Source organism: Diabrotica undecimpunctata, chromosome 6 (assembly GCF_040954645.1).
Source record: "Diabrotica undecimpunctata isolate CICGRU chromosome 6, icDiaUnde3, whole genome shotgun sequence".
NCBI lineage: Eukaryota > Metazoa > Arthropoda > Insecta > Coleoptera > Chrysomelidae > Diabrotica > Diabrotica undecimpunctata.
The window spans coordinates 2,865,048-2,892,179 of record NC_092808.1 but is presented as its reverse complement, the minus strand read 5'-3'; the positions used below and the strand labels follow the sequence as shown (position 1 = coordinate 2,892,179).

The 27,132-nt window shown below is 34.0% G+C and overlaps 1 protein-coding gene across 1 annotated transcript in view; it reads right to left on the bottom strand.

Annotated features, from left to right (window-relative positions):
* Positions 1-1,345: 1,345 nt before the first annotated feature.
* unc-13 overlaps positions 1,346-27,132 on the bottom strand; it is a 347,574-nt gene continuing 321,787 nt past the window's right edge. Inside the window, exons 19-22 of the mRNA XM_072534612.1 lie at positions 14,225-14,323; positions 13,857-14,019; positions 7,484-7,610; positions 1,346-3,537 (exon numbers count right to left, since the gene is read on the bottom strand). Coding sequence (XP_072390713.1) covers positions 3,376-3,537; positions 7,484-7,610; positions 13,857-14,019; positions 14,225-14,323 — 551 coding nt within the window. The 3' untranslated portion in view covers positions 1,346-3,375. The remainder of the gene's footprint in view (positions 3,538-7,483; positions 7,611-13,856; positions 14,020-14,224; positions 14,324-27,132) is intronic.

Genomic DNA, 27,132 nt, shown 5'->3' with positions numbered 1-27,132 from the left:
ACAGAAATAAATAAAAATTAATATCCCAGAGAAGTGTGCTTTCCCCACTTTTCCGATAAGGAAAACTACCTCAAGCCGAATCTTCCAAAAGCGTAAGTAAACGCTTTACATCTAAATATGCAATAGGAGGAGGGAATTGTATGCCACATCGGAGCAAAAGTCCTGCAATATACACACAAACAAACAATACAAGAAACATTGTTATAATACGAGACAAAAAGTAGCCAATATAAACACTGTAGTAAGGAAATTGACTGGAAGTACCATAAATGCATGGGCAATGTGTTTTTAAACTAGGGAGTCTATTCTAGAGAGTTCATTCCATTCCATTCGATCGTTTTACTAATAACAATTGCCTTGATTGAAAGATGCAGGGGTATTAACAGGTTTTTATAAAAATATATACAAGAAACACCACGAGACAAACCTGAAAAATGATCAAGGCGACTACGTACATACCCAGGAAGAACTAGCCAAAATCTGGACAGATTATGCTTCGTCCCTCTTTGCAGACAACAGACCGAATCTGCCAACTACTAACCTATCTACAGAAACTTTGTCCGGTCCTCCGATTATTCGCGCCGAGGTGGAGTACGCTATAAAAATAGCAAAACTGGGCAAGGCCCCTGGACCGGATGGCATTACTACGGAAGCCCTAAAACTGTTGGATGATGACAACATCGACACTCTGGTAATAATCTTCAATGCCATATATGACACAGGCCACATTCCAACGGATTGGCTTTGTTCAACCTTCATAATGATCCCTAAATCACAAAGAGCGACAAGGTGCAAGGACCACAGACTGATTAGCTTGATGAGTCATTTACTTAAAATATTTCTTCGCATACTCCACACAAGAATGTTCAGAAAACTAGAAGAGCTGAGCGGCGAGACACAATTTGGTTTCAAGAAGGGACTCGGGACGCGCGAAGCATCATTCTGCTTGAATACCCTGGTACAAAACTGTATGGACCAACGAAAAGATATAGTCATCACATTTCTCGACTACGAAAAAGCTTTTGACACCGCAAAACACGATGAAAAAATAAAAATGGTACACAATGCTGATATTGATGAGAAAGATATAAGAGTTATCCAGAGTCTCTATTGGAATCAAAAGGCACGTGTGAGGCTGAACAAATCAACAAACACAGAGGAATTCGAAATTTTACGAGGGGTGCGACAGGGGTGTATTTTGTCTCCTATGCTGTTCAACCTCTATGTGGAGAATGTTTTTGCAGAGGCACTTGAAGGCACTGATTGTGGTATAAAGGTCAACGGGTACCCGATAAATAACGCTGACGACACCGCAATACTCACAGATAACGAACATGATATGCAGTTGATACTAAATAAAATAAACACCACAGGAAAAACATATGGCCTGAAGATAAATGCTGGAAAAACAAAATGTATGACAATAAGAAAGGGCGCATTTTTCAGAGTACAACTGCACGTAGATAATGCTCCAATCGAGCAAGTGAAAACATTCAAATACTTGGGAATGATGGTGAATGACCAATGGTCATTCCTCATGACCAATGATCCTCAACAAGAAATAAAATGCCGTACCGAACAAGCAAGACAAGCTTTTCTTAAATTTAAACCGCTACTTTGTAACCGCAATCTTTCCTTCAATCTCCGTTACAGAATGCTATGTATGGTCCATATTGTTATACGGCATGGAGACATGGACGTTGAAAATATCTTTCATTAACAAGTTGGAAGCCTTCGAAATGTGGACCTTGCGAAGAATGTTCCGCATACCATGGACAGATAGGGTGAGAAACGAGGAAGTCCTAAGAAGAGCAAATACTGAGAGAGAATTGCTGAGCTTGATCAAGGCACGAAAGATTAAATACCTGGGCCACATCCTGAGAGGGGAAAAATACGCAATCCCTCAACTAATTATCCAGAGAAAGATTGAGGGCAAGAGAGGAGTAGGTCGCAAACAAATGTCGTGGCTGCGAAATATAAAGAACTGGACAGGCGTAACTAACACTGGCGAACTTTTGCATGCCGCAAAAGACAGACGTCTGACCTTAAGATAATTCGCCAACGCACTATAGGTGCACGGCACCATAAGAAGAAGATAAAACCTACCCCACTCAACCTACTATACAAAGTGGAAGTTTCCTCACTACCCAAAGAACGTCGAACAACTGCTGAATAAATAGAAAAGTTTAAAGAAGCCTTTTTGTACGCCTTCCATTATACTACTTAGGGCTAAAATCCAGAAAATTTTGCGTTGTGTACCAGTTGACTCGCCAGGAAATTAAAGAAAAGTGACACTCAGGTACTGGTGACACCAACTGGAAGACCTGATGACATTAAACCTAGTACCAGTAATGAGGGCCTGCGTAGCGCAAGCGGTAGGATGCTTGCCTCGCATGCCGGTGGTCCGGAGTTCGAATCCTATCGCCGGCAAGAACAACTAGACATTTTTAAAAAATGTCTATAGGCCCCAGGTCGACTCAGCCTGAATAAAATGAGTACCTTGGGTAAAACCAGGGGTAATAATAGGCGGTTGAAACGTAGCACTGGCCATGTTACCTTCCTTGTATACCGTTGGCCCTAGATATAGCAGACTACCCTGCTATACTCCCAAAGCCGCGAAGCGGTATAAAACGGGTGACTAATATATATTACCAGTAATGATTAATAAAATGAAATATAACCCAAAGACTACTCAGTGACCTTGTGCGACCTTGGTAAAAAAAGGTCTAAGAGTAGTGGATACATAAGTATTTACGAGGTATCAGATATTTTATGTATTCAGGCATTTTTTATAGAATTAGTTTGTTTTTTTTGTTTATCCTCTTATTTAAATCAGTTAAATGGTCCTGATTTCTCAGTCCATCGCCAAACTACCACACACCTATCACTGTGTCGACATGAGCGGCATCGCTGCGTGCCAAAAGACCAACACTGCTTTTTAACTGTGATTTCTACCATAGATAAATTATTCTTTTGTATAGAACCGACATAAATAAATCATTATCTAAAAATCTTCAGAAACAAAAACATTAATATTATGGTTATTAAAGTTATTTTTTCAAAATTTAAAATACTTTTAATAAAAAAGAAAAGAAATATTGTTTATAAGATTATAAAGTATTGTTATCATTAGGGCTGTGAAGGTTGTTAAACATTATGGTGATCTAGAATCTTTGTCTCTAACAGGTAAAAATAGACAAAATATTTGTTAAACTTACTATCCCGATTAACAATTTTTGTAGAGCCGAACTCTCTGGAAAGCTGCCTAAATGTGTGGAATTCTTTAAGGACGGTCCATATATTATAACACACTTTGAGTATGAACACAGTGTCTTTTAGCCACTCACAGTTTTTTAGTGTAGTTATTTTTTTTTACTAATTTGGAAGAGGATTTTCTTGTCGGATGTCGGATTTCAGTTTGACAAATTCCTTGGCGACTTCGTCGTTTGTGCGTTGAGACAAAATCCTTAAAATCGTCCAGCCGGTTTCATCCATTTGGATCCTCTTACCCAGTGACAGCCAGCAAGCACACGAGCCCTTGAAGTTAAAGTAGAACATTAGAATGTGAAACAGGAAAAAAGTTATAGGAATATGTACGATAAAAGATGCAAAAAAAATAAAAATTAAACTCTTTTTAGCTTGTAAAAAATTAACCAAAAGTATCTTTTCTCGCCTGTTGATATACTGGATGGCGCAGAATTTTGAGGCAGAATTTGACCGATCGTATGAGTTATGTTGACTTTGAGGATCGCCGTGTTTGCCGTCTATTCGCATAGATTTGCAGCTTAAGAAAACTATACAAGAAAGAGTCTTATGTGGTCAAAAGTACGATCTCGATGGCCAATTCACATCACCTTAAAGTGAGGTAATTATGCCTTCAAATCATCATTCTATAGTGCTTACTGTTAACAGTATCTCGCTGGCGAATATCGTTCTCTAAGAAATATGAACCAATGACGTCTTTAGCCTTAAAACACCAAATAGTAACTTTTTCGGGATAACCTCAATTAGTGACTTCTTTCTATCTGTATTAAAACTATGTATTTATTTTATTTATCTATCTGTTTATATCAGTTAAGGTTGAACACCCCATAAATCACCCCATAAATTCTTTTATTCTTTTTTCTTCTTGCTATACTTATTAATCTTAATTCTAATTTTTGATTTACCTAATCGACGTATTTACCTTCAATTTCTTTAGCTATATATTTATGATTTGCCGTTACATGGCTCTTTACATTTTTTTAACAACATCGTCAAATTCTTACTTGTGTCTCATGAATAAGAACCATATTGGTTAACAACTTTTATTTTGATGCATTGTTAGTATTATTTGCGTATAGGGGTATAATCGAATGTTTTACCATCTATTTTTAGGAATTCAGGAGGACACTCTGCAGGTGTTGTCCATAAGAGTTTAGTCTTTTGGCTTCAGTGACATAATAATACTTTATTTCCTTTTTGACAAATACAATTTGTATAGGATCAGTTACAGTTTAGTAAACAAAATAAGTAAATATAAATGTAAATCTAAAATTACGCTAAACCTAACATTACAAGACAAACACAAATAGAAAATGTAAAATTACTAGTGTATACTTAAAATAATGTCAACTACTAAAATATTCATCAACAGAATAAAACGTATTCTGCAATAAAAAAATTTTTAAAGTTAATTTAAATATTTTCATATTCTTACATTTTTTTATTGGCTCGGGTAACTTATTATATATTCTTTGACCTATTATTGCAGGTGAGCAAAAATGCATATTTCCTTTCGAAAAAGGCACATGTAATTTTTGATTCTGCCTTGTATTTATATTGTTAATTTGACTATTAGTTTTAAATTTCCCAAGATTTGAATGAATAAAAACACAAACTTCAAAAATATATAAACACGGCACAGTTAAAAGTTTATATCTAGTAAAGTAACTCTTACAGCTAGTGATTCGAGAAATACCAGCAATACAACGGACTATTCTCTTTTGAGACAGAAAGACTTCACCGAATTTACAAGACCTACCCCAAAATACTATGCCATACCGCAAACGAGACTCCACCTGAGCATAATACAGCATAATTAGCTGTTTTTCACTTAGTATATCTTTGAGGTTTCGAAGTAGGTAGCATGATGAGTTCATTTTGGAAATAATATCATCACATTGCCTTTTCCAATTGAGACATTCATCAACATACAAACCCAAAAACTTTAGGCAATGAACTTTTTCAATTTGTTTAGAATATATTGATAGTTCGATATCTAACAGATGTTTCTGTCTATTGTGGAAATGAATAGCATGCGTTTTATCCGCATTAAGATGTAAGTAATTCGAGGAAAACCAATTACTAAGATCACACAAAAGTTCGTTACATTTATTTTCAAGAGATATATGTGATTTATCTGATATAAGTATTGAAGTATCATCTGCATAAAGTGTAAACTGTACAGCAGACTTTATTGAGACAATATCATTTAAGTAAATAAGAAATAATATTGGGCCAATTACAGAACCTTGTGGAACACCCATATGAATGTAAATGTAATCTGATTTGCAAATATTTACTGATTGTTGGGATACATCTGTTAAGGAGACATACTGACGACGTTCTGATAGGTAGGATTCTATCCATTTTAGAGAGAGATCTTTTATTTTATATGAGACATCAGGCTTTTGACATCTTAAATTTATTACAAGCTGAACAAATAGACCATCAGATAATAAGGACAATTAATGAAATTAACAAGAACAACAAGACCAGAGTTATAATGCCTATAGGGGAAACAGAATGCATAGAACTAAAAGGAGGAATCCGCCAAGGAGACTGGCTCAGCCCATTGTTATTCAATATGGTGATGAATCAAATAATTCACGAAGTAAGAAAACTACACGGATACCACATGGGAGCGTATAAAATCACGATACTATGCTATGCCGATAATGCAGTACTAATTGCTGATAACGAAGATAACCTACAAAGGCAGCTCCACACCTTCAATATATCAGCAAACAAAGTTAATATGAGAATATCAGTAGAAAAAACTAAATGTATAGTAGAGCCTATATAGTAAAGAGCCGCGTAGTTGCAAACTAGAAATAGACGGCAAAATTGTAGAACAAGTAATGAAATTTAATTACCTAGGAGTAGAGATCACTAGTGACAGAGATATAAGACCAGAGACCACAAGGCAAGCATCAAAAGCGGCAAGAGTAAGTGGTTGCCTCCGAGAAACCATATGGAGAAACAAATATCTGACCACGGAAAGCAAAATGAAAGTATACAAGATAAGAGTAAGACCAATCCTAACATATGCAGCGGAGACAAGGACCGATACAGGAAAGACGAAACAACAAATCAGCAATATCGAAATGAAAGTATTAAGATCAATAGCGGGCATATCATTAAGATACAGACAAACCAACAGAAGTATACGCGAACAATGCAAAATTCAAAATATTAACAGGTGGATAAAAACAAGAAAAAAAAACTGGAACGAACATATAAACTGAATGGGACCAGATAGATTAGAGAACATCTGTAAAAACAACAAGCTGTACACAGAAGACCCGTTGGAAGGCCGCCAAAAAGGTGGAAAGATAATGTACAGTCAACAAGAACTGAAACAGAATAAGAAGCGGATAAACAGGAGTAATCCTAGTCGCGGGAACAAGAAGAAGAAGAAGAAGAAGAAGAAGAAGGCTTGAGTTGTGTCTATTAAATCCAAATCAATTTCCATTTCCCTTCGAATACCTTCGTTCCTCATACTATTAAGTCTAGTGAGCCAGCAACATTGTCTACAATAGCTCATTTCCTTGGCTTTAATTTTTAATTTGGTACTTTTTGGTATTTACTTTACATTAATTTACATAATGTGAGGATCACCTTGGTGTACTGGTCTTTCAATTTTCTAAGCATATTATAGTCTGTATCACTCTCGACTTCAGCGAAAATGGCTTCGTCGTCAGCGAAGTGTTTTATGTATAATCTCTTGTTTTCGATTGAGATGCCCATATTGCATTACGTTCTTCTTCACACTGGGAGCACCTCATTCAGATATATTTTGAAGAGTGTACGTGCTATGCAGCATCCCTGCTTTAGACGCTTGCTAATAGAAATTTCTCTAGTTAATTTGTTTCCAGTTGTAATGTTTACCCTAATTTTTTGAAGCGAAGCTTTTATAATGTCGTTGTATTGCTTTTTTTTCTATAGTAAAATGCTGAGGCGAGTGTCACGGAACTAGCGCTACAAGATGGCGTCGTCACGGGTAGCGTCATAGAATACCGGTTCTTTAGATTGATCATAGATTATTTTTAAAAATTAAAGTAGCATTTTGATCTCCTTGTTTCACTGTAATAGCATACTAGTACCTGCTTTATTACCAAATATTTACATTAAAACGTAAAGTTCTGGTATGAAATAGTAATTTCTTTTACATCTAAAGCACTAATACAATAATTTAAATATTCTAAAAGTAGTAACTTACTTTTTCGACGATGTCTTTGAGCTGCATAACAGCCACACCAACCAGTCTATCTTCTCTAGCGAAGCAATAGTCTTTTACACAAATATGCAACTCGAAACAGTCCAATTGTTCCTCATTACCAATAATACTACAAAATAGAAAACAAAGTTATCACAAAAAAGTGTATTTTTATTTAGACTTTGGCATTATGTATCATATTCTACGTCAGCGTTTCTCAATTTTTTACCATTTGCGATTCAATTTTCCATAATTATTTTCACCGCGCCCCCTCTCGTACAGTAAAAACATATTTATGCAATAATAATCTACAGTTGGTTCCTACAAAAACTGATACGTCTCTTAAAGCGGATTTTGTAGCAAATTGAGCAGTGTATTTTGAAGGATAAATTCTTATTATTTACATACTGTCACTGTCACTGCTAAATTTAAAAAATTGTCAGATAACTTATTCTGTTCAACCTCAAAAAATGTTAGCAAAGAACTAAAAGCACGAATTGTAACGAAATTAAAACATGGTTGGTCACTATCTGCCGTAGCGAACCATTTTAACGGAAGCAGAACAACAGTTTTTAATATTAATGAAAGATGAGAGAACAAGAAACTCTCAAAAGAAAGCAAGGTTCTGGAAGACCAAAAATATCTACCGCTCATGAAGATCGTACGCTTTTGGAGAGATTAGAAGAGAACCCTTTTGAAGATGCGAAAACTGCAAGAATTATGTCACAGTTTCTGGAAAGAAAGACAACAATTTGGCGCAGAACTAAAGCATCGCGCCTTAGGTACCAAACTGCAGCAAAAAACAAGCTCTTACACCTCAACAGAAGGAATCAAGACTTATATTTACTTTAAACCATCAGCTACAAAATCAAGATTTTTGAGACAGGGTAATATTTCTTCTTCTTCTCATTGCGCCGTCTCCTTTCGAAGGTTGGCGATCCAAATGGCAATTGTAGTTTTGGAAACTGCTGCGCTATTTACAGATGAGAAAATTTTTCAATCTTCTAAAATTGGGAAAATTGGTGTGTATAGACCCCAATGTATGGGGATAGATTTCATCTAGAGGAATGGGAATTATAGGGCGTTTTGATGGCAAGTTTGTCTGGCAGACTTATCTGAATATTCAAGAAAACATAATATTATTCTGAAGCTATTTTCTTGTAGCATTTTAAATTAATTACTATTTAAATGGGAATAAGCCACAATTAAAGGTTAAAATACGTTTATTGACGTTTCAATTTCCACTTCGGAAATCGTTCTCACAATACAAACATTAGTAAATTAAACAAATTTTGTTTTTGTTACTTAGTGAAAAATTCTTCTAATAATTTAATTTTATCTGACTCATCTATATTGACAATTCAGACATACCTTATACATTTTAAAGTAGACGACTTTAAAATGATATTGCCAATATTGTTGAGTTGCGTTCCTGGGACGACTTTACTTATAAGATAGTTCATTCGATTACATGAAATCAACTTTAACTTGAGAATATCCGTCGGAAAAGATCATAACATGTAATTCGTCTTTAAAAAGACAAATACATGCCATGATGACAGTAAAATTCTCCTGTTAGTGATTCCATAGTAAATTATGAGGGAAAAACCAGGAAAAAAAAACCTCATAATACTATCCCGACATGGTAAGTATTTGATCTTGCATTTAGTTTACCTTCAATAAATACCAAATTCCGATTTTATATGTTTGTTATTTAAAAAATATAAATGATGTATTCTCCATATGTTACTGACTTATCAATATTGGTATTTTCTTTTTAACTTCCTCTTTCAATATGGGTAACCAGATCCTACTACATTCTGCCGAGGAATTCGCGACACAATTGGTCTCATTTAGCATAATTAGAGCCGCTTCTTTGATTTTTCTCTTTTTACCATCCGTTTCTTTTAGGACTATATTTGAATCATTCCATTGAACCCTATGTTCATTATCCCATGCATGTTTACATATTTGAGATCTATCAAATTCTCTATTTCTAATATAGGATTGATGTTCACTTATTCTAACATTTAATGGCCTCGATGTTAAAATGACAATAACATTTACCATGGAAAAGGAATATAATAACACATTACCTTTTCTGAATGTTTTAATCTCTAAGAACAATACTGGATACGAAACTCAGGTGTATAGAAAACCAACACACACCAACAGATATTTAAATTTCAAATCAAATCACAATATTAATATTAAAAAGGGAATCATTAAATCCTTATACGATAGAGCCAAAATTACTTGTTCTAACGAAAATTCGTTCTTGGAGGAGAAACATTTGTTAACATCTGTTTTATTAAAAAATGATTATCCTTTATCGTTTATAAATAAGGAATTTTCAACAATCGATCGAATAGAACAAAACAACTTAGAACGAGATCCTACAGCATATACAAGGAATAATACGAGGAAAATAACAATACCATACATAAAAGGATTATCGGAAAAGCTTAAAAGGATAGGAAATAAATTCAACATTTTAACAACATTCAAAACAACAAACACGTTGAGATCTATTTTGTCCAAAACCAAACCTAACAATGAACAAGAAAGGACAAAGAATTGCATTTATAAAATACCTTGTGAATGCGATCAGTTTTATTTAGGTGAAACATCGAGGCCATTAAATGTTAGAATAAGTGAACATCAATCCTATATTAAAAATAAAGAATTTGATAGATCTCAAATATGTAAACATGCATGGGATAATGAACATAGGGTTCAATGGAATGATTCAAATATAGTCCTAAAAGAAACGGATGGTAAAAAGAGAAAAATCAAAGAAGCGGCTCTAATTATGCTAAATGAGACCAATTGTGTCGCGAATTCCTCGGCAGAATGTAGTAGGATCTGGTTACCCATATTGAAAGAGGAAGTTATTAAAAAGAAAATACCAATATTGATAAGTCAGTAACATATGGAGAATACATCATTTATATTTTTTAAATAACAAACATATAAAATCGGAATTTGGTATTTATTGAAGGTAAACTAAATGCAAGATCAAATACTTACCATGTCGGGATAGTATTATGAGGTTTTTTTTTCCTGGTTTTTCCCTCATAATTTACTATGAAATCACTAACAGGAGAATTTTACTGTCATCATGGCATGTATTTGTCTTTTTAAAGACGAATTACATGTTATGATCTTTTCTGACGGATATTCTCAAGTTAAAGTTGATTTCATGTAATCGAATGAACTATCTTATAAGTAAAGTCGTCCCAGGAACGCAACTCAACAATATTGGCAATATCATTTTAAAGTCGTCTACTTTAAAATGTATAATGTATGACTGAATTGTCAATATAGATGAGTCAGATCAAATTAAATTATTAGAAGAATTTTTCACTAAGTAACAAAAACAAAATTGGTTTAATTTACTAATGTTTGTATTTTGAGAACGATTTCCGAAGTGGAAATTAAAACGTCAATAAACGTATTTTAACCTTTAATTGTGGCTTATTCCCATTTAAATAGTAATTAATAGAAAACATAATATTGCCTAGTGTAGAACAGTTGTGTCTAGAAAATAATTTTATCCTCCAACAAGAATATTGTTCTGTTCACACTGCAAATATAATAAACCAGTGGCTCCAGAATGACAATATCGAAACCTTACCATGGCTTAGCTATAGTTCAGATTTAAACTCAATCGAGAATGTGTAGGGGTTATTATAAAACGGTTGTATCGACGTAATTTTATACCTCAAAATGCTAAAGAGCTGTGACAGTATACAACAGGTTTGAGAAGAGTTTATCTGAAGAAGACAATTTCACAGTTGCTTTCACGCAGATGGACCGAAGAGTACAAGTTATCAATGCTGATGGAGATATTACAAAATATTAATTTTATTTTTACATACCTAAATTTAGTATAGTTTTGGCATTCCAGACCCTCGCTTTCTTTCGAGTTTTTTAATCCCTCCATTTTTTATTAATAGAAAAACTGTGTTTCTGCTTCTGTTAAAATGTTTTGCTGCCACTAATAGTGCCTCATCATCATCAGGGGCATTACAGCTTATGAGCCAAAGCCTTCTTCAGCACAATCTTCCATTCGCCCCTGTCTCTGGCAACTCTTCTTGATGTTTTAACTCCGATGGATTTAAGATCATCCTCTATGTTATCTTGATACCTAAGTTTTGGTCTTCTTCTTGCTCGTCTTCCCACTGGTCTTCTTCGGTCGAAAATGTTTCTGATCGTTGCATCTTCATATCGCCTAATTACATGTCCTATCCATCGAAGTCGTGCTTATTTAATACATTTTACAATGTCAGGTTCCCCAAAACTTCTGTATAAATCAAAGTTGTAGCGTATACGCCACAAACCCTGTTTTTGGACTCCTCCATATATTTTCCTTAGAATTTTTTTCTCGAAACGTTTATGCAATTCTTGGTCGATCTGTGTAAGTGACCACGTTTCTGACCCGTATGTTAACACTGGCCTTATTAGTGTTTTATATATGGTAACTTTAAATTTTCTGGGTAGTTTTGGGACCATCTGTTTCCTCAAGCCATAATAGCACTTATTAGCAATCACTATTCTTCTTTTAATTTCTTCGCTGACATTGTTGTCTTTGGTCAGCAGCGAGCCCACGTAGACGAAGGTGTCCACAACTTCCAGTTCCAGATCATTAATTAATAGTCTAGGTATCTGGTTGCCTGATCTAGTACAATACATATACTTGGTTTTCTGTGCCTTTATTTTTAATCCCATTCTCTGTGCAGACGCCCTTAGTGATCGAAATGCTTCGATCAGAAATTCTGTGGACCTATCAATAATATCTATGTTATTTGCATATCCGACCACTTGTACAGATTTATTAAAGATGGTGCCATTCGTATTAATATGGCACTCTCGAATTACTTTTTCTAGTGCAAGGTTAAATAAGATACACGACAGTCCATCTCCCTGTTTCAGTCCATTTTTACAATGGAAGGGTTTTGAAAAGTCGTTTTGGATTGTGACTACACTCTCTACGCCTATGAGTATAAGTTCCGTTAGTTGAACAAGATGAAGCGGCATTTGAAATTCCACCATAGCCTGTAGAAATTTTTGTCGGTTGACTGAGTCGTATGCGGCTTTGAAATCCACGAATATGTGGTGGGTGTCGACTCCGAACTCAAGCGTTATCTCAAGAACCTGCCTGACTGTGAAGATTTGATCAGTTGTTGATTTATTGGGTCAAAAACCGCACTGGTAGTTCCCAACTATTTGTTCAGCATAGGGGATCAATCTTCTATACAATACGTTGGACAATACTTTATATGCCACGTTAAGTAGGGTGATGCCTCTATAATTATCACACACCATCATATCTTCCTTTTTGTGAAGAGGGTGCATTACACCTAATTTCCAGTCCGCGGGCGTTTCCTTCCGTTGCCAGATTACGGTTACTACTTTATGCATATGTTTAAAGAGGGTGTCACCACCATTTTTAAAGAGTTCGGCAGGAAGATTGTCCAAACCCTGGGCTTTGTTATTTTTTAGTTTTGAAATGGCTTTTCTAATTTCTTCTTCGATGGGAGGCGGCTCTTGAGCGTTTTCATCCATTTCAGGCAAAGTAATTTTTATTTGGTCTTCTTCACGACTGTCGCTAAGCAGTTCTTCAAAATGATTCGCCCACCTGTTTAGTATCTGTTCTTTGTCACCAATTATGGAACCATATCTGTCTTTACATGCTGTTATTCTGGGTTTATATTCTTTTCTGCAGCTGTTTATCTTCTGGTAGAATTTTCGCGGGTCTTTTCTATTGTGGTGGTTAACAATCTCGTTTCTCGCGTTTTCGTATGTTCTTTTTTCTTCTAAACGTCCTTTTTTCTTCTCGTCTAAGATTTTCATAGTCTTTCAGGTTTGATCTCGTTCTGCGCTGCTGAAGTCTCTTATATGCTTCATTTTTCTGTTGGTTAATGGATCAACATTCTTCGTCAAACCAATCTTCTAATAGTGCCTAGTTCTCTTTTAATTTGGTTACAATTCTTGCTTTAATATATTGTTGAGTTAAGTTGTTTGTTTTATTCGTTAATAATAATAAAAATAATAACCCAGTTTTATGTAAAAACAATCATTTATATACTCTTAATAAAATGCAGGAATTCAAAATAATATTAAAATTTAGACCTTAATAATTATTACAATTTACGAATTAACATACATAATCAATTGTTTGTTGTTTTTTTGTTTGTTTTATTTTTTGTCTATCATAATTAATATATTATAATGTCAAACCAATCAAATACACTTCTTAAAATGGTTAAATCTTACTAAGAGTCGTATAAGTTTTTTTAGGAACCATTTTTACATACGAAAAAAGTCCTATACAACGAATAATTCAACTAAATGTGAATATATGTTTACTTACAAATTAAACGTTTCATTATATTTAGGTGACCAGTTGTTAGCTTTGGATTTTGTTGCATGTTTCCTCTTCTTATCGGCTAGGTGTGGTCCTATGAGATTGATTTCGACGAAAGGTCGGAACATGCCTGACACCAGATTCCATTTCAAATCATTGGCCGCCACAACTACCACAAGGAATAAAATTAAATAGCTTTACGTCGAAAAAAAAATCATAAAACATTAACGATATACAGGGTGTCGCAATAAAGAAACCAAATATGGGAAAACAAATTTGCACCATAAATTTTTACTTTGATGGACAATTTATGTATTAATATCAATTTTTTTACGGTTGTCTCATCACACTAAAAAATTATTTTCTTTTCTTACCTTTTACTGTGACTTTATGTTCTCCAGTTCCAGGATGCGTAAACAAATCCACCTGAATCGATACCTCACCAACGCTACCTTCAAGTCCGTCGATATTATCTGAAAACATAACACTCCATTAGAAACATACCCACAAAGTGGCTTTGAATTCGGTTACGTAAATAAATGCGCAACAAGAATATTACATGTATTAACTTTTTCCTTAAAGATGGAGAAAAACGGGACGATAATTAGTCGGAAGCTCCATCAGAGCCAATGTATGCAAGATTGTCAAATATAACAAAATTTACTGTATTTTAGGGAAATTTTACTAGAAAAGTACGAAACTCGTTGCACTTGAACATATCTATACTTTATTAACGCCCAATATAAGAAGTGTTTTGCATGCATTAATCTAAATAATTTTTTAAGCTCATTTAAATGCACTTTCAACTAAAATAAATCTCGAAAGATCTTCCATTGTTGCTTAAATACTACAAAAATAACCTTACTATGACACGAATAATAATGTTTTCTCAGAGGAAAAATGTTTACCGTTTTAGACAATGTTTTCGTATGAGCTGTTTGGTAAAGTCATAATTGGATAATCATGGAGTAGAGAAGCAATCGAAATTTCAAAGTAAAAGTTTCTTTGTAGTACGTAGTATGGTGAGGATATGTAGATAATGTATACTCAATATAGCCTCATGGAGTGATTAGATACATTCCTAAATGATATAAACGATAACGAAGAGACAATAACATTTACCATAGAAAAGGAATATAATAACAGACTACCTTTCCTAGATCTTTTAATCTCCAAGAACGATACTAACTATGAAACTCAGACTAAAACTCAGACATTAAAGGATATATATTATAGACTATGCGAAGAAAAAATCAGCGTGACACGGTGGTATTAGCTGACAGGTATGAAACCTTCAAGGAGCTAATGAATAGAATTACAGAAGTGTTTCAGAGATATGGACTTTCACTGAACATTAAGAAAACAAAATGTATGATGATCTCCAAAAGTTCTAAGGTGAATACTCAGTTACTCAAGATAAATGAAATCCGTGCTGAGGCTTCAACTTGTATCAATCAAGAAATGAAGAAATTAACATCAGAAATGAAAAACACTGAGAATGTGAACATTATGTGGAGCAAAATCAAAGATTCTGGCATAAAAATACAGAAAGAAACTCTATAAAAGAAAACAGAAAGCCGAAAACCTTGGATGACTCAAGAAATACTGGAAAGAATTATCTGGAAAAACACGAATAAATACACCTAACCGATTAATTGACAAAAACAATAAACCTATTAAGAACCCAATTGAAATAAAACAAGTATGGACTAAATATATTGAAGATCTTTTCATGGACACAAGAACGGAACCAACGCAAATTGATAACGAGGAAGCTCCAATAATATTAAAATCTGAAGTCCAACATGCTATAAACAACTCTAAATCTGGCAGAGCTTCTGTACCAAAAGAAGTTCATATCGAGCTGATTAAACTTATAGACGAACGCAATTTAAGTGCAATAATTATACTCTTTAAAAACATATACAAATCTGGTGAGATACCTACAGAATGGCTGCTGTCGACCTTTGTTTCGCTACCAAAAACCAAGAACCCCAAACACTGTAATGACTATAGATTAATCAGCTTAACGTCACACTTATTAAAACCATTTTTAAAGATTATAAATGCAAGAATATTGGAGTGGAAGCTCTGTATAGTTTCACAACTCTTGCCCAAAAATGTCGAGAACAACCAAAAGATCTTTTCGTTGCGTTTATAGGCTATGAGAAAGCTTTCGACAAAGTTAAACATAAAATTCTCATGGAATGTGTAAAGAGAAAAGGACTCGACAAAATTGACATTAACATAGTGAGAAATCTCTATTGGAATCAACAGGCTGTGGTAACATTAGATGAAAATAGCACGGATGCGCAACAGATAAGTAGAGGAGTGAGACAGGGTTGTGTACTTTCACAATTCCTTCTTCTTCTTAACATGCCATACACCAAAGTGCGTAGGCGACTATCTCATTACTAGAATTCTGTTCTTGGCGGCGTGACACAGCTCGCCTGTATTGTGTATTCATGTCCATTCTTTAATATTCCTTAACCAGGATAATTGTTTGCGGCCGGCTCCTCTCCTACCTTCGAACTTCCCTAGTAGAATAAACTGTGGTATTTCATATTTTGCTCCTCTCAATATGTGCCCAAGGTAACCAATCTTGCGTTTTTTAATTAATTCAAAGAGTTCTCTTTCCACGCCGGCTCTCTTAAGGACGTCATCGTTTCGAACTCTATCCACCCAAGGTATGCGCATCATTCTTCTCAATGACCACATTTTAAATGCTTCAAGTTTGTTGATAAATGTTTTTTTCAAAGTCCACGTTTCCATGCCATAAAGCGAGATGGACCATATGTAGCACTTGACCATTCTGTAGCGTATTTCGAAATTTAGGTTTTGATTACATAGGAGCGGTCTGAATTTCACAAAAGCTTGTCTTGCCATTTGTATTCGGGTTTTTATCCCGTTGTGGATCCGATTGGTCATTGATTGTGGTGCCAAGGTATTTAAAAGTTTTCACGCGTTTTATGCGATCGTCGCCTATGCATATTATCGGGTTTTCTGGGGGGTTTCTGCTAATGACCATATATTTCATTTTCAAAATGTTGATTTTGAGGCCATATTTTTTACCTATGCTATTCACCCTATCAAGTAATAACTGCTGATCTTCCAAATTATCAGTTATAAGCACTGTGTCGTCCGCATAGCGTAGGTTGATAATTGATATGCCGTTCACCTTAATGCCTAATTCCGTGTCTTCTAATGCTTCCGCAAATATATTTTCAACATATAAATTAAAAAGCATCGGAGAGAGTATGCAGCCTTGGCGGACACCTTTCCGGATTTCAAATTCATCCGTATATTGGCCTTGATCAATCCTCACCTTTGCCATTTGGTTCCAGTATAGATTCTGAATAATTCTGATCTCCTTCTGGTCAATGTTGGCCCTATGTAGTAGTGTAGCGTAGTGTAGTAGTTCCATCATGATATCATGTTTAACATTGTCAAATGCCTTCTCGTAGTCGATGAAGGTGAGGTAAACATCTTTTCGTTGATCTAAACAGTTTTGTATTAAGGTGTTCAAACATAAAATTGCCTCTCTTGTTCCTAGTCCTCCCTTAAAACCGAATTGTGTTGACCCGCTAAGTTCTTCTAGTATCTTGTACATTCTTGAGTGTAATATCATAAGGAAGAGTTTCAGCAAGTGACTCATTAAACTGATTAAGCGGTGTTCATTGCATTTTGTGGCATTAGCTGTTTTTATGATCATCACAAAGGATGACTGCAGCCATTCTCGCGGAATGTAACCAGTATCATAAATTCTATTGAACAGCTTTACCAAGATTTCGATATTCTCCTCGTCTAGTAGTTTTATTGCTTCTATATTAATTTCATCTGGACCTGTTGCTTTATGCATCTTTGTGGTTCTAACTGCATATTCTATTTCACTTCGCATTATTGATGGCCCTGATAAGTTTTCGGAAGGAAGTTTGCGCGTTGGTTGTGTTGGTCTTTCGTCATTAAAAATTCTTTCTGCGTATTCTTTCCACGCCATTGCTATCTCCTCTTCTGACTCTATGTATTCGTTTCTGTCGTTGCGTATTCTTGTTCTGTGGTGGCTTTTGTGTATATTCGATATTTCTTATCTTCTTATGTAGTCCAAAACTATCTCCCTTTTCCTGCAATTGTTCTATTTCGTTGCACCTTTCCACCATCCAACGTTCTTTTGCTTTCTTAATTTTCTGGCGAATTTCTTTGTGTATCTGTTTGTATTTGTCTTGATTACGTTGTTGTTTATGTTGTCACAATTCCTATTTAATATATATTTCAAAGAGTTATTTACGCATGCCCTTCAAATCTGTACAGAAGGGATCAAGATAAATGGTGAAAATATAAATAATATCCGTTATGCTGACCATACAGTCATTATCGCTGAAAGTGAGACAGACCTGCAGACGTTACTAAACGCAGTTTGTGATAGTGGAGAACAGTTTGGTTTAATAATAAACATAAAGAAAACAAAAACCATGGTTATCAGTAAGAGGGGCAAAGTCATTACAAGTATATAAAATACTTAGGAGTCTGGATTACGAAAGATCCGAATCCGAAATCAGAAATTCGCTCAAGAATAGAGCAATCAAGAGCAGCCTTTTTGAACATGAGGAAATTTTTGACTAACCAAAGATTCAATCTGCAAATCCGATATTGGATGGTAAAATGTGTATTCTTCTTTATGGTGTCGAAGCCTATACTGTTAATGTTGACTTAATGAGAAAACTTGAAGCTTTTGAGATGTGGCTTTTTAGGAGAATTTTGAAGATACCATGGACCGTTCATATTACGAACGAAATAGTTTTGCATAGAAATAAGGAATTTTCAAGAGTCGACCGAATGGAACAGAACAACCCAGAACCACAGAATAATTACCTAATTTACTAGACAGGAAGGACTGGAATCAGCGAACCGAGTATAACATGTTTTATTACTTCCTCTGAATACCAAATAAAATTTAAAACAGCTTCAATACCATCTCGAAAGTCACTAGGTCTATTATATTCGGTTTCGACCCATTGCTGAAAATCCTCCAGGAAATATGTTTCACGAGGACTCCAGAAAACGTGCAAAACGATATCAATCTTTATCTGACTCTAACACACAGAACTTCCGCATGATTTACGTTCCATTTTTCCGCAGATCTAACGAAAAAATGTCAACTGATGTAAAGATTCTTGTTGAATATTTATTAACGCATCGTACAATTTTTAGGTAAAGCTGTTAAAAATGTAACAAGTGTTAAATTGCATGCTTTCTAAATTGTTAAGCTTATAACTAAAATCTATAGTAAAAATTTTTATTAGCTGAAACAAAACTAATGGATTTATTGAACTCTTTATCGCTTATGGAGGAGCTATAAATGATTAATATAATTTTTTATGTTTAATTCTAGTATTTTACATTAAAAGGGGTTATTTAAGGTGACTGAAAATATAGATGCTTGCCAAGTGAACTTCTTAATTTACAAATGTGAATGGAACTATACAGTAACTAGTATAATAATAATAGAAAATCACGGAAATAAAATAAGTTTAACTATTGAGCAACATAAGTTTTGGTATATACGTATAATGAACTAATTTTTTATATATTAAATCTATCGATTGATCGTAGTTAAATTTTGCCGAAGGGTTTTTCTTAGTTAATGAATGTCAAATGTACTGAAAGGTGAATTTGTTGCCTTTTTAGATTAATATTTTAAGAGAATTTTGGTGATTTGTTTGGCTGTATTCTTTTTTAAAACCTGACGCCGAGCTTTCGACATCCTCCTTGATGTCTTTTTTAGGACTTCCGAGGTCTCAATCTCACGAGCCTCCAGACTTTAATACACTGATCACCAACCAATGCATTACTGCTACTGGAAACAAAGAACGGTTTATTTATACCGTCGTTAGTGACGTGGTTTGGGTGGAGGTTGACGTGGGTGTTTGAGTGAGATTGGCGCAGGGATTGGCGCGTTTCTGACAGTAGGACTTTGGTGGGTGAATCAGACGATATTTTCTTTCTCTTTCTATGAGAGGTCTCCATGTCGAAGGTAACTATGTAATTTTTGTGGCTTCTTGGGTAATTCTTGGTTTATGGAAGTGGATGGTTCTGGAGTTTTCAAAATCAATTTTGTGACCTGTATAAAGATGGTGTTGACCTAGAGCTAAAATTGAATCGAAATTGCGAACAGAAATGGAATGTTCATAAATCCTATATAAGTCTATTACAAATCCTGTATTTCCATTTTGCGTAGGTCACTGGCTACTGCGTCGTTCCATCTCTTTCTTGGGCGACCAACTGACCTTCTGCCATCGGATCTTTCCCAGAATGTGGCATTCAGGAGTCTTTCGTCACTCGATATTAGTACGTGGCCCGCCCATCTTATTCGGTTTTCTTTAATGTAGCAAACTAATGTACGTACTATGTTTTCATCTCCATATACTGTCTGGAGTTCATCATTGTGTCTTCTTCTCCATTCTCCTGTTGTCTATTTTCTGCAAGGCCCATAGATAGTCCGCAATATCTTTCTTTCCAGTACCAGCAATTTTGTCATTTCCCCCTATAAGTAATACCCTATGTGGTAGGCAAAATAACCGCTACAACTGAGACCTCGGAAACCCTGAAAACGACACCAGAGAGGATGTTGAAAGCTCGGCGCAGTGATAATCGACGCGGTACTTAAATTTGTAAACATTTTTAGGGACTTTGAAAACAAAGCAAGAAAATTGAAAATTTGGGTTGTTTATAAATACAATAAAAACAAAATATCTAGTATATGGGAGTGACAAAAGGCTAAATAAACTTTTAAAACTAAAAAATGTATGAAGGGCCTCTAAAATTTAAATATCCGAAACAGCCACTCGACCGGTGGCATTGTATGCTCCTGAGATTTGGACAAGAAAAAATAAAAAAGAAATAAAAAACGAGATCTTGGAAAAGAAGGCATTGCGAGAAATTTTTGGTAGCTTTATGACAACGGGGGAAACTGATGAAGAAGGACAAATAAACAAGTAATGGAGATGTATAGAAAACCGCTAATTCTACAAAAAGTCAAAGCACAGAGAGTCAGATGGCTAGGTGACATCATTCGAATATCAGAGAAATGTGTAAACAAGGTGTTTTTGGAGAAGATGTGGACAAAAATCAAAGAAAAATACCACGAACTAAAAAAAGAGAGAGAGTTGGAAAACGGCCGGAAGAGGTGGAAATATTAACAAAGAAAATAATATATGTATAATATATATATATATATATATATAATATATATAAATATATATATATATATATATATATATATATATATATATATATATATATATATATATATATATATATAAGTTTCTTAAAGAAGGATCGAAATTGCTGTTGTACGAAAAAATATCGATGCGGTGCATGAAAAATTACCGTGTGACTTACCGTGAGACTGAAACAAGCTTGTGTATTGCTGGCACTCAAATGCATTTAATTTGGTCGTTTAAAAATACATGTTTGCAGTCAATTAAAAAAGCTCGTGTTGGCAGGTGAAGAGAAAGTGTTAAAGAAAATTAAATCCAGTGATTCTTCAATAAAAATTATAAAATTTTGGTAGGTTTCTTTATAATGTAAATCCTAAATATTTGCAAATCCAATAATCTATTCTCAATCTTTTGCTGGTGACATTTTAAGTTTTACCAACAAGCGGTTTTGTTTGATATCGAATAAACTTTTGATATTTCGTATATGCAGCGTATATTATAGTTAAATTCAAGAAATGCACTGATTCAGAAACTTACTGACCAACTGCTTGAATGGTATGTAGTGAGTGGCTTTAACTTTTCTGCTGAGAAGACAAAGTTTTCTCACAGAACTTAGAAACAATATTTAAAATTTAGGACTTATATTTGACACTAAGCTTACTTGGAAATGTCATCTAAATGCTCCTAAAACTTAATATATTGCTTATCATATATACCACTTTACAATCATCATTGGGGATGCAGACGAGGACTCGCCTCTTTAGATATATCCATAAATAGTGTACAGTAGTATCATTTATATATTAACCAGCCAATCAGTTTTAAATCTTCTCTTTTCTGTACACAACACTGCAATTCTAGTACAGGATTCTTATTACCAAGACTGTAACTAAACTAACCATTTCTCTCTTTCCCATCTTTACCATCAATCTCGGATATCCATGCTTTTTCATTATTTTTTTTTCTAATTTTGTCTACGTTTGAGCGGACTGAATCAAATTTTTTCAGTGATTCTTTGGATATTGTCTCACAATCTCTCTTGGGGTGTTTCTCCAATTTTTTTTATTGGAAAAAAAAACGAAATACGATTATGATTATTATCAATGCATTTTCACTACTAAATCAGCATTTTTAGTTTATAACCAAACTCGTTCTAAATAGAAATGTTTGTTTACCTAAGTCTCTATAGTGCATTTTTATGTATGAGAGAGTAATAAAACAATAAATTATGTATGCAAATCCCTAAACTGTTGATACGGGTGACTCAATGAAAAACAGATATTTGTCAACAAGTTTACAGAAGTATATAGGAAAACAATTTTAAATTGAGTATGACCACCAGGTATAAAGGTTGGAGCAGAATAGAATACAATAGTTGTGAGGATTTCTAATCCCTAAATAAGGTTGCCAGTGTCGGAGTGATGGAGGTTAACAGGTACTAATGAATTTGCAAGAAATGTAAGATGTTTATTTTATTGGTTATATATAACCAATAAAAGTTTAATAAGTACCTACCTATTTGCAAAATAAAGTTTAATTCTTTAGATAAAATAAAACGTTTTATTTTATCTGAAATGAGTGCATTCCACGAAGTAAGGGTTTCAACAATCAAACATTTAATTCTTTAATTCCAGGAATCTACGACAGTAATTGACTAGATAATTACCTTCTAAACTTATTCCACAGAAAATGTGATAGTGGGTTTTTCCATTTTGTATATAGGAAGGTCCAAGTGGCGTATTCAAAATTCTTAACAGTTCACTAAAAGTAGGTACTTCAGTTGCAAGGTGCAGTTTATTGTGTATACTAGTGTTATGGAAAATTTGGAAGTGCCGTGTAAATGCCGAAAAATTGGTCCTCTAACTGTTAATGAAAAAACATTAATATTTAATTGTTTTAAATCATTTACAGACAAACGTTTATGTGAAAGTGTTGATGAGACCGTTGAGTTAGTTAGCAGTACACTTGGTGTTGGGAAATCTACGATTTACAGAGTTATTAAAGAAGAGAAATGTGGTAGTTTTCAAATGCCACGTAATGCTCCAGGGAAACCAAAATTTCAAATAGAATATCATTTTAAAAAAGGACTTCGACGGAAAGTGCATGAATTCTTCTTTAGACAAGAATTTCCAACATTGGATAAAGTTCTTGTCTCAGTTCGAGATGATAAGGATTACCCAGAAATGAGTCGAAGTACGTTATGGAAACTTTTAAAAGAAATAGGCTTCCGCTAGAAAAAGAATCCCAGAAAGTCTATTTTATTAGAAAGAAGCGATATTGTCATATGGAGAAGACATTTTCTAAGAACCATAAAGGAAATGAGAAACCAAAAAAGAAAAATATTTTATCTTGATGAAACATGGATCAACGAGGGTCATACACCAAATAAATTTTGGCAGGATGAAACTGTTACAAGTCAAAGGCACGCTTTTGTAAATAACTTATCTACTGGTTTAAACCCACCATCAGGAAAGGGACGCAGGCTGATAATAGTACACATTGGCAGTTCAAACGGTTTTGTTGAAGGTGGTTTATTAACTTTTGAATCAACTCGTACCGGTGACTACCATGAAGACATGAACGCTGATGTCTTTCAAGAATGGTTCGAACAAATGATAGATCTTCTTCCTAAGAACTGTGTAATAGTAATGGATAATGCAAGTTATCACTCCAGACTTATAGAAGGACTGCCCACAACCAAGTGGTTAAAAAAAGACTTGCAGAATTGGCTGAGTTCAAAAAATATTACGTACCATCCCGGATCTATAAGAAAGGAACTTTATTCGTTGTGTGCCCTTCATAAAGAAAAATTTAAAAAATACGAAATTGATGAAATTTCCAAAAATCGTGGAATGACAGTACTTAGATCCCCACCATATCATTGTGAATTAAACCCGATTGAACTGGTATGGGCACAGATAAAGAGTGAAGTTTCAATAAAAAATACCACTTTTAAAATTCATGATGTTAAACAGTTGTTTTTGGAGGCCGTAAATAATGTAAAACCTGAAAACTGGGAAAAGGCAGTAAATCACACTATTAAAGAAGAGGAAAAAATGTGGAAGCTGGACAATATTACTGATAAAATGATCGAGCCAGTTATTATAAATCTTGGTTCTGAAAGTTCATCTTCTGAATCTGATTTGGATTTGTAACAAGTAGCTGTAAGTTTTATATTAATATTTTTATTCATCTATTTAACATACCTTAGACGGTTTTAAAAACTCTTTTTCTCTTTTGTAATTTTTAAAAATTAAAAAAAAATGTGAATTTTTTAAAACCCTTTTTAATGTAGGCCAGTCAGTTCTAATATAGTGTGTGATAAAAGAGGTCACTTTTGTTTACATACACATAACACTTTATAACACTGAAATAATTCATTTATTTTTTACAATTATTCAAAGTAATTTTTTAATTAATCTTGAGCACGCCCATGGAGTGGTCGGAGCTACCAGTTAAAATTATGCTAATTACTCTCTCGTTCATAAAAATAAACTATAATAACCGTAAATTAGAATTTTAAATAGATCATGTAGCGATAAATTAAAACTAAGTGGAATAGAAAGCTGTGAAATGTGGCAATGTTACAATTTTGTCCAAAAATTTTGATCTGAGTATTTTGACTTGAAATATACAAAAAAAAAACACTTTTATTTTACATAGATACAAAATTTTTAGATATATAAATTGTAAACAATAAAACAGATCGTGATATGTTTGTAGGCAAAGTGTTGAAAGTGGTGACAGCGAAGTTAATGATGCACAATTTGTTAGTTTGAAATAATGTTCGGTACACAATAAATACTTTCAAATTATGAATAGTGATAGTATGAATATAAAATATAAATATATTTTTGAAATCACTTTGGTTATATTTTTAGAGAAAAAGTATTAACAAAGTGTGTAAGAGAGGTGGCAAACTTCCAAAAACTTAATGTATTCGTGTAATATACATTAATAAGCTTAAATAGGGATCATTCCTGGCAGTTAAACCATAATGTTAAAAAACATATAGTTAAAAAACTCAAACATCGAAATAAAACACTTCTGTTGTTAGTTGTAACGATAAGACTACCAAAGAGAATTGAAGTACTATTGTAAAAATAATACCTCAATCAACCATGGGAGCTTATCGTCTATACCTTGCCTAGCTCAGTATCTCAAGGGTGAGTTCGTCTTGTCTTAAACTAGGGATTGAACCTGAGTTCTCAGTTGATAGCCAATGAGACAAATTTTAACCAAACATATTTATTTAAATAAAAAAAACAATAACAATAAAAACAGGAAAATATCTAACGGAAGAATTCCTGGTTACAAAAGGCTTGCGACAGAGATGCTGTATCTCACCAACCTTATTCAAGATATATGTTGCAGCGGCATTGGAAAGATGGAAAAGAAAGGTACATAGGATGGGTATAGAGCTTAGCAATAAATGTATATATACACTCCAGTTTGCTGATGACCAAGTAGTGCTAGCGACCGACAGGGAAGACATGCAGTACATGCTAAGAAAACTGATAGAAGAATATAACGACTGGGGAATGAATGTCAATACATCAAAAACCAAATATCTTTGTATTAGAAACGAGTCAGATAACATAGACCTCGAAAACGGACAACATATTTCCTGCTGTCAGAGCTATGACTACTTGGGTGTTGCCTTTGACAATACAGGAACTGATACACGGGAAATAGAAAAACGAATCACTCAAGCAAAGAAAGTCTTAGGATGTCTCAATGGTATACTGTGGAGTAAAGAGATAACGAAAGGAAGGAAATTTAATATATATGAGATCATGATTAAAACTACTCTTCTTTATGGCGCAGAAACATGAAGAATTAGTGAAAAGAACAAAAAGCGAATAGAAGCAGTAGAGATGGATGCAATGAGAAGATCTTTAGGTATTTTCAGACGAGACCGAATCAGAAATGATGTAATAAAACAACGTATGGGAATAGAAGGAAATATAACTCAAGATATAGAGAAGAAACAATTAAGGTGGTATGGGCATGTTCAACGGATGCCAGCATCAAGACTCCCCAAAAAAGTAATAGAATGGCAACCGATAGGTCGACGGAACAGAGGAAAACCCAGATTAGAATGACAACACGGCGTAAACAAATCCATGAGCGAAAGAAATTTAAGAACAAACGACTGCGAAGATAGGAAGCTATCGGTTTATTCTAAACCGATGTATATATATATATATATATATATATATATATATATATATATATATATATATATATATATCTATATATATATATATAAACAATAATTAACCCTGCCAAAGCTTAACCTTCGATGGGCTGCTTGTGTGTTCTAGCTGTTGGGTCCTCCAATTAGAAATTGTGGCTTCTAGAGAGCTGCAATCACACGTGGCTGTATGTCCTGATTAGTAAAATTGAATGTAGCCAATCAATTCGATCTGGTCAATTAAGTTGTTGATAAACCAATATTTTCAATAAATTCAATGAATCCAAATAAATGTCCAATAAACCAATAAAATGTCCAATAAACCAATAAACCCAAGAGAATTTGTAGACCATAAAAATGAGTCTTATAATAATTTTTGACTTCTTTTATAAATTTCAAAAAAATGCAAAAAAATAATCCCACTACAGAAAAGTTGTTTTGACAGAAAGTGGGAGACTGAATGAAGTTAGCACAGATGTCATAGGATGTTGCTATAGATATCATGAAACTAGCTTGTCTGTCAACACGGAACAGAATAGTCTGCCGAACAAAAGTGAGAGGGCGAATATTTATTCTACGGGACAGAAAGAGAGAGAAAATAAAGACAGAGGAAGAAAAGAAAAAACATAGGGCGCCAACTATTTTGTGAAAAATAGTAAAAATAAAACTGAAGATAAAGAAATTAATAAATTGATAAAGAAATTAAAATAAAATTATTATTTAAATATAAATTAATAGAGATGTGACGTTTACAACGTTACATAGTAGTAATTAAAATAAATACAAAAATCCAAATTGATTAAAATTTCAGAGCGTTTTCGGACTTCAGAGTAGTCAGTCATCTTCAATTAATAAAAACTTAAGGTAA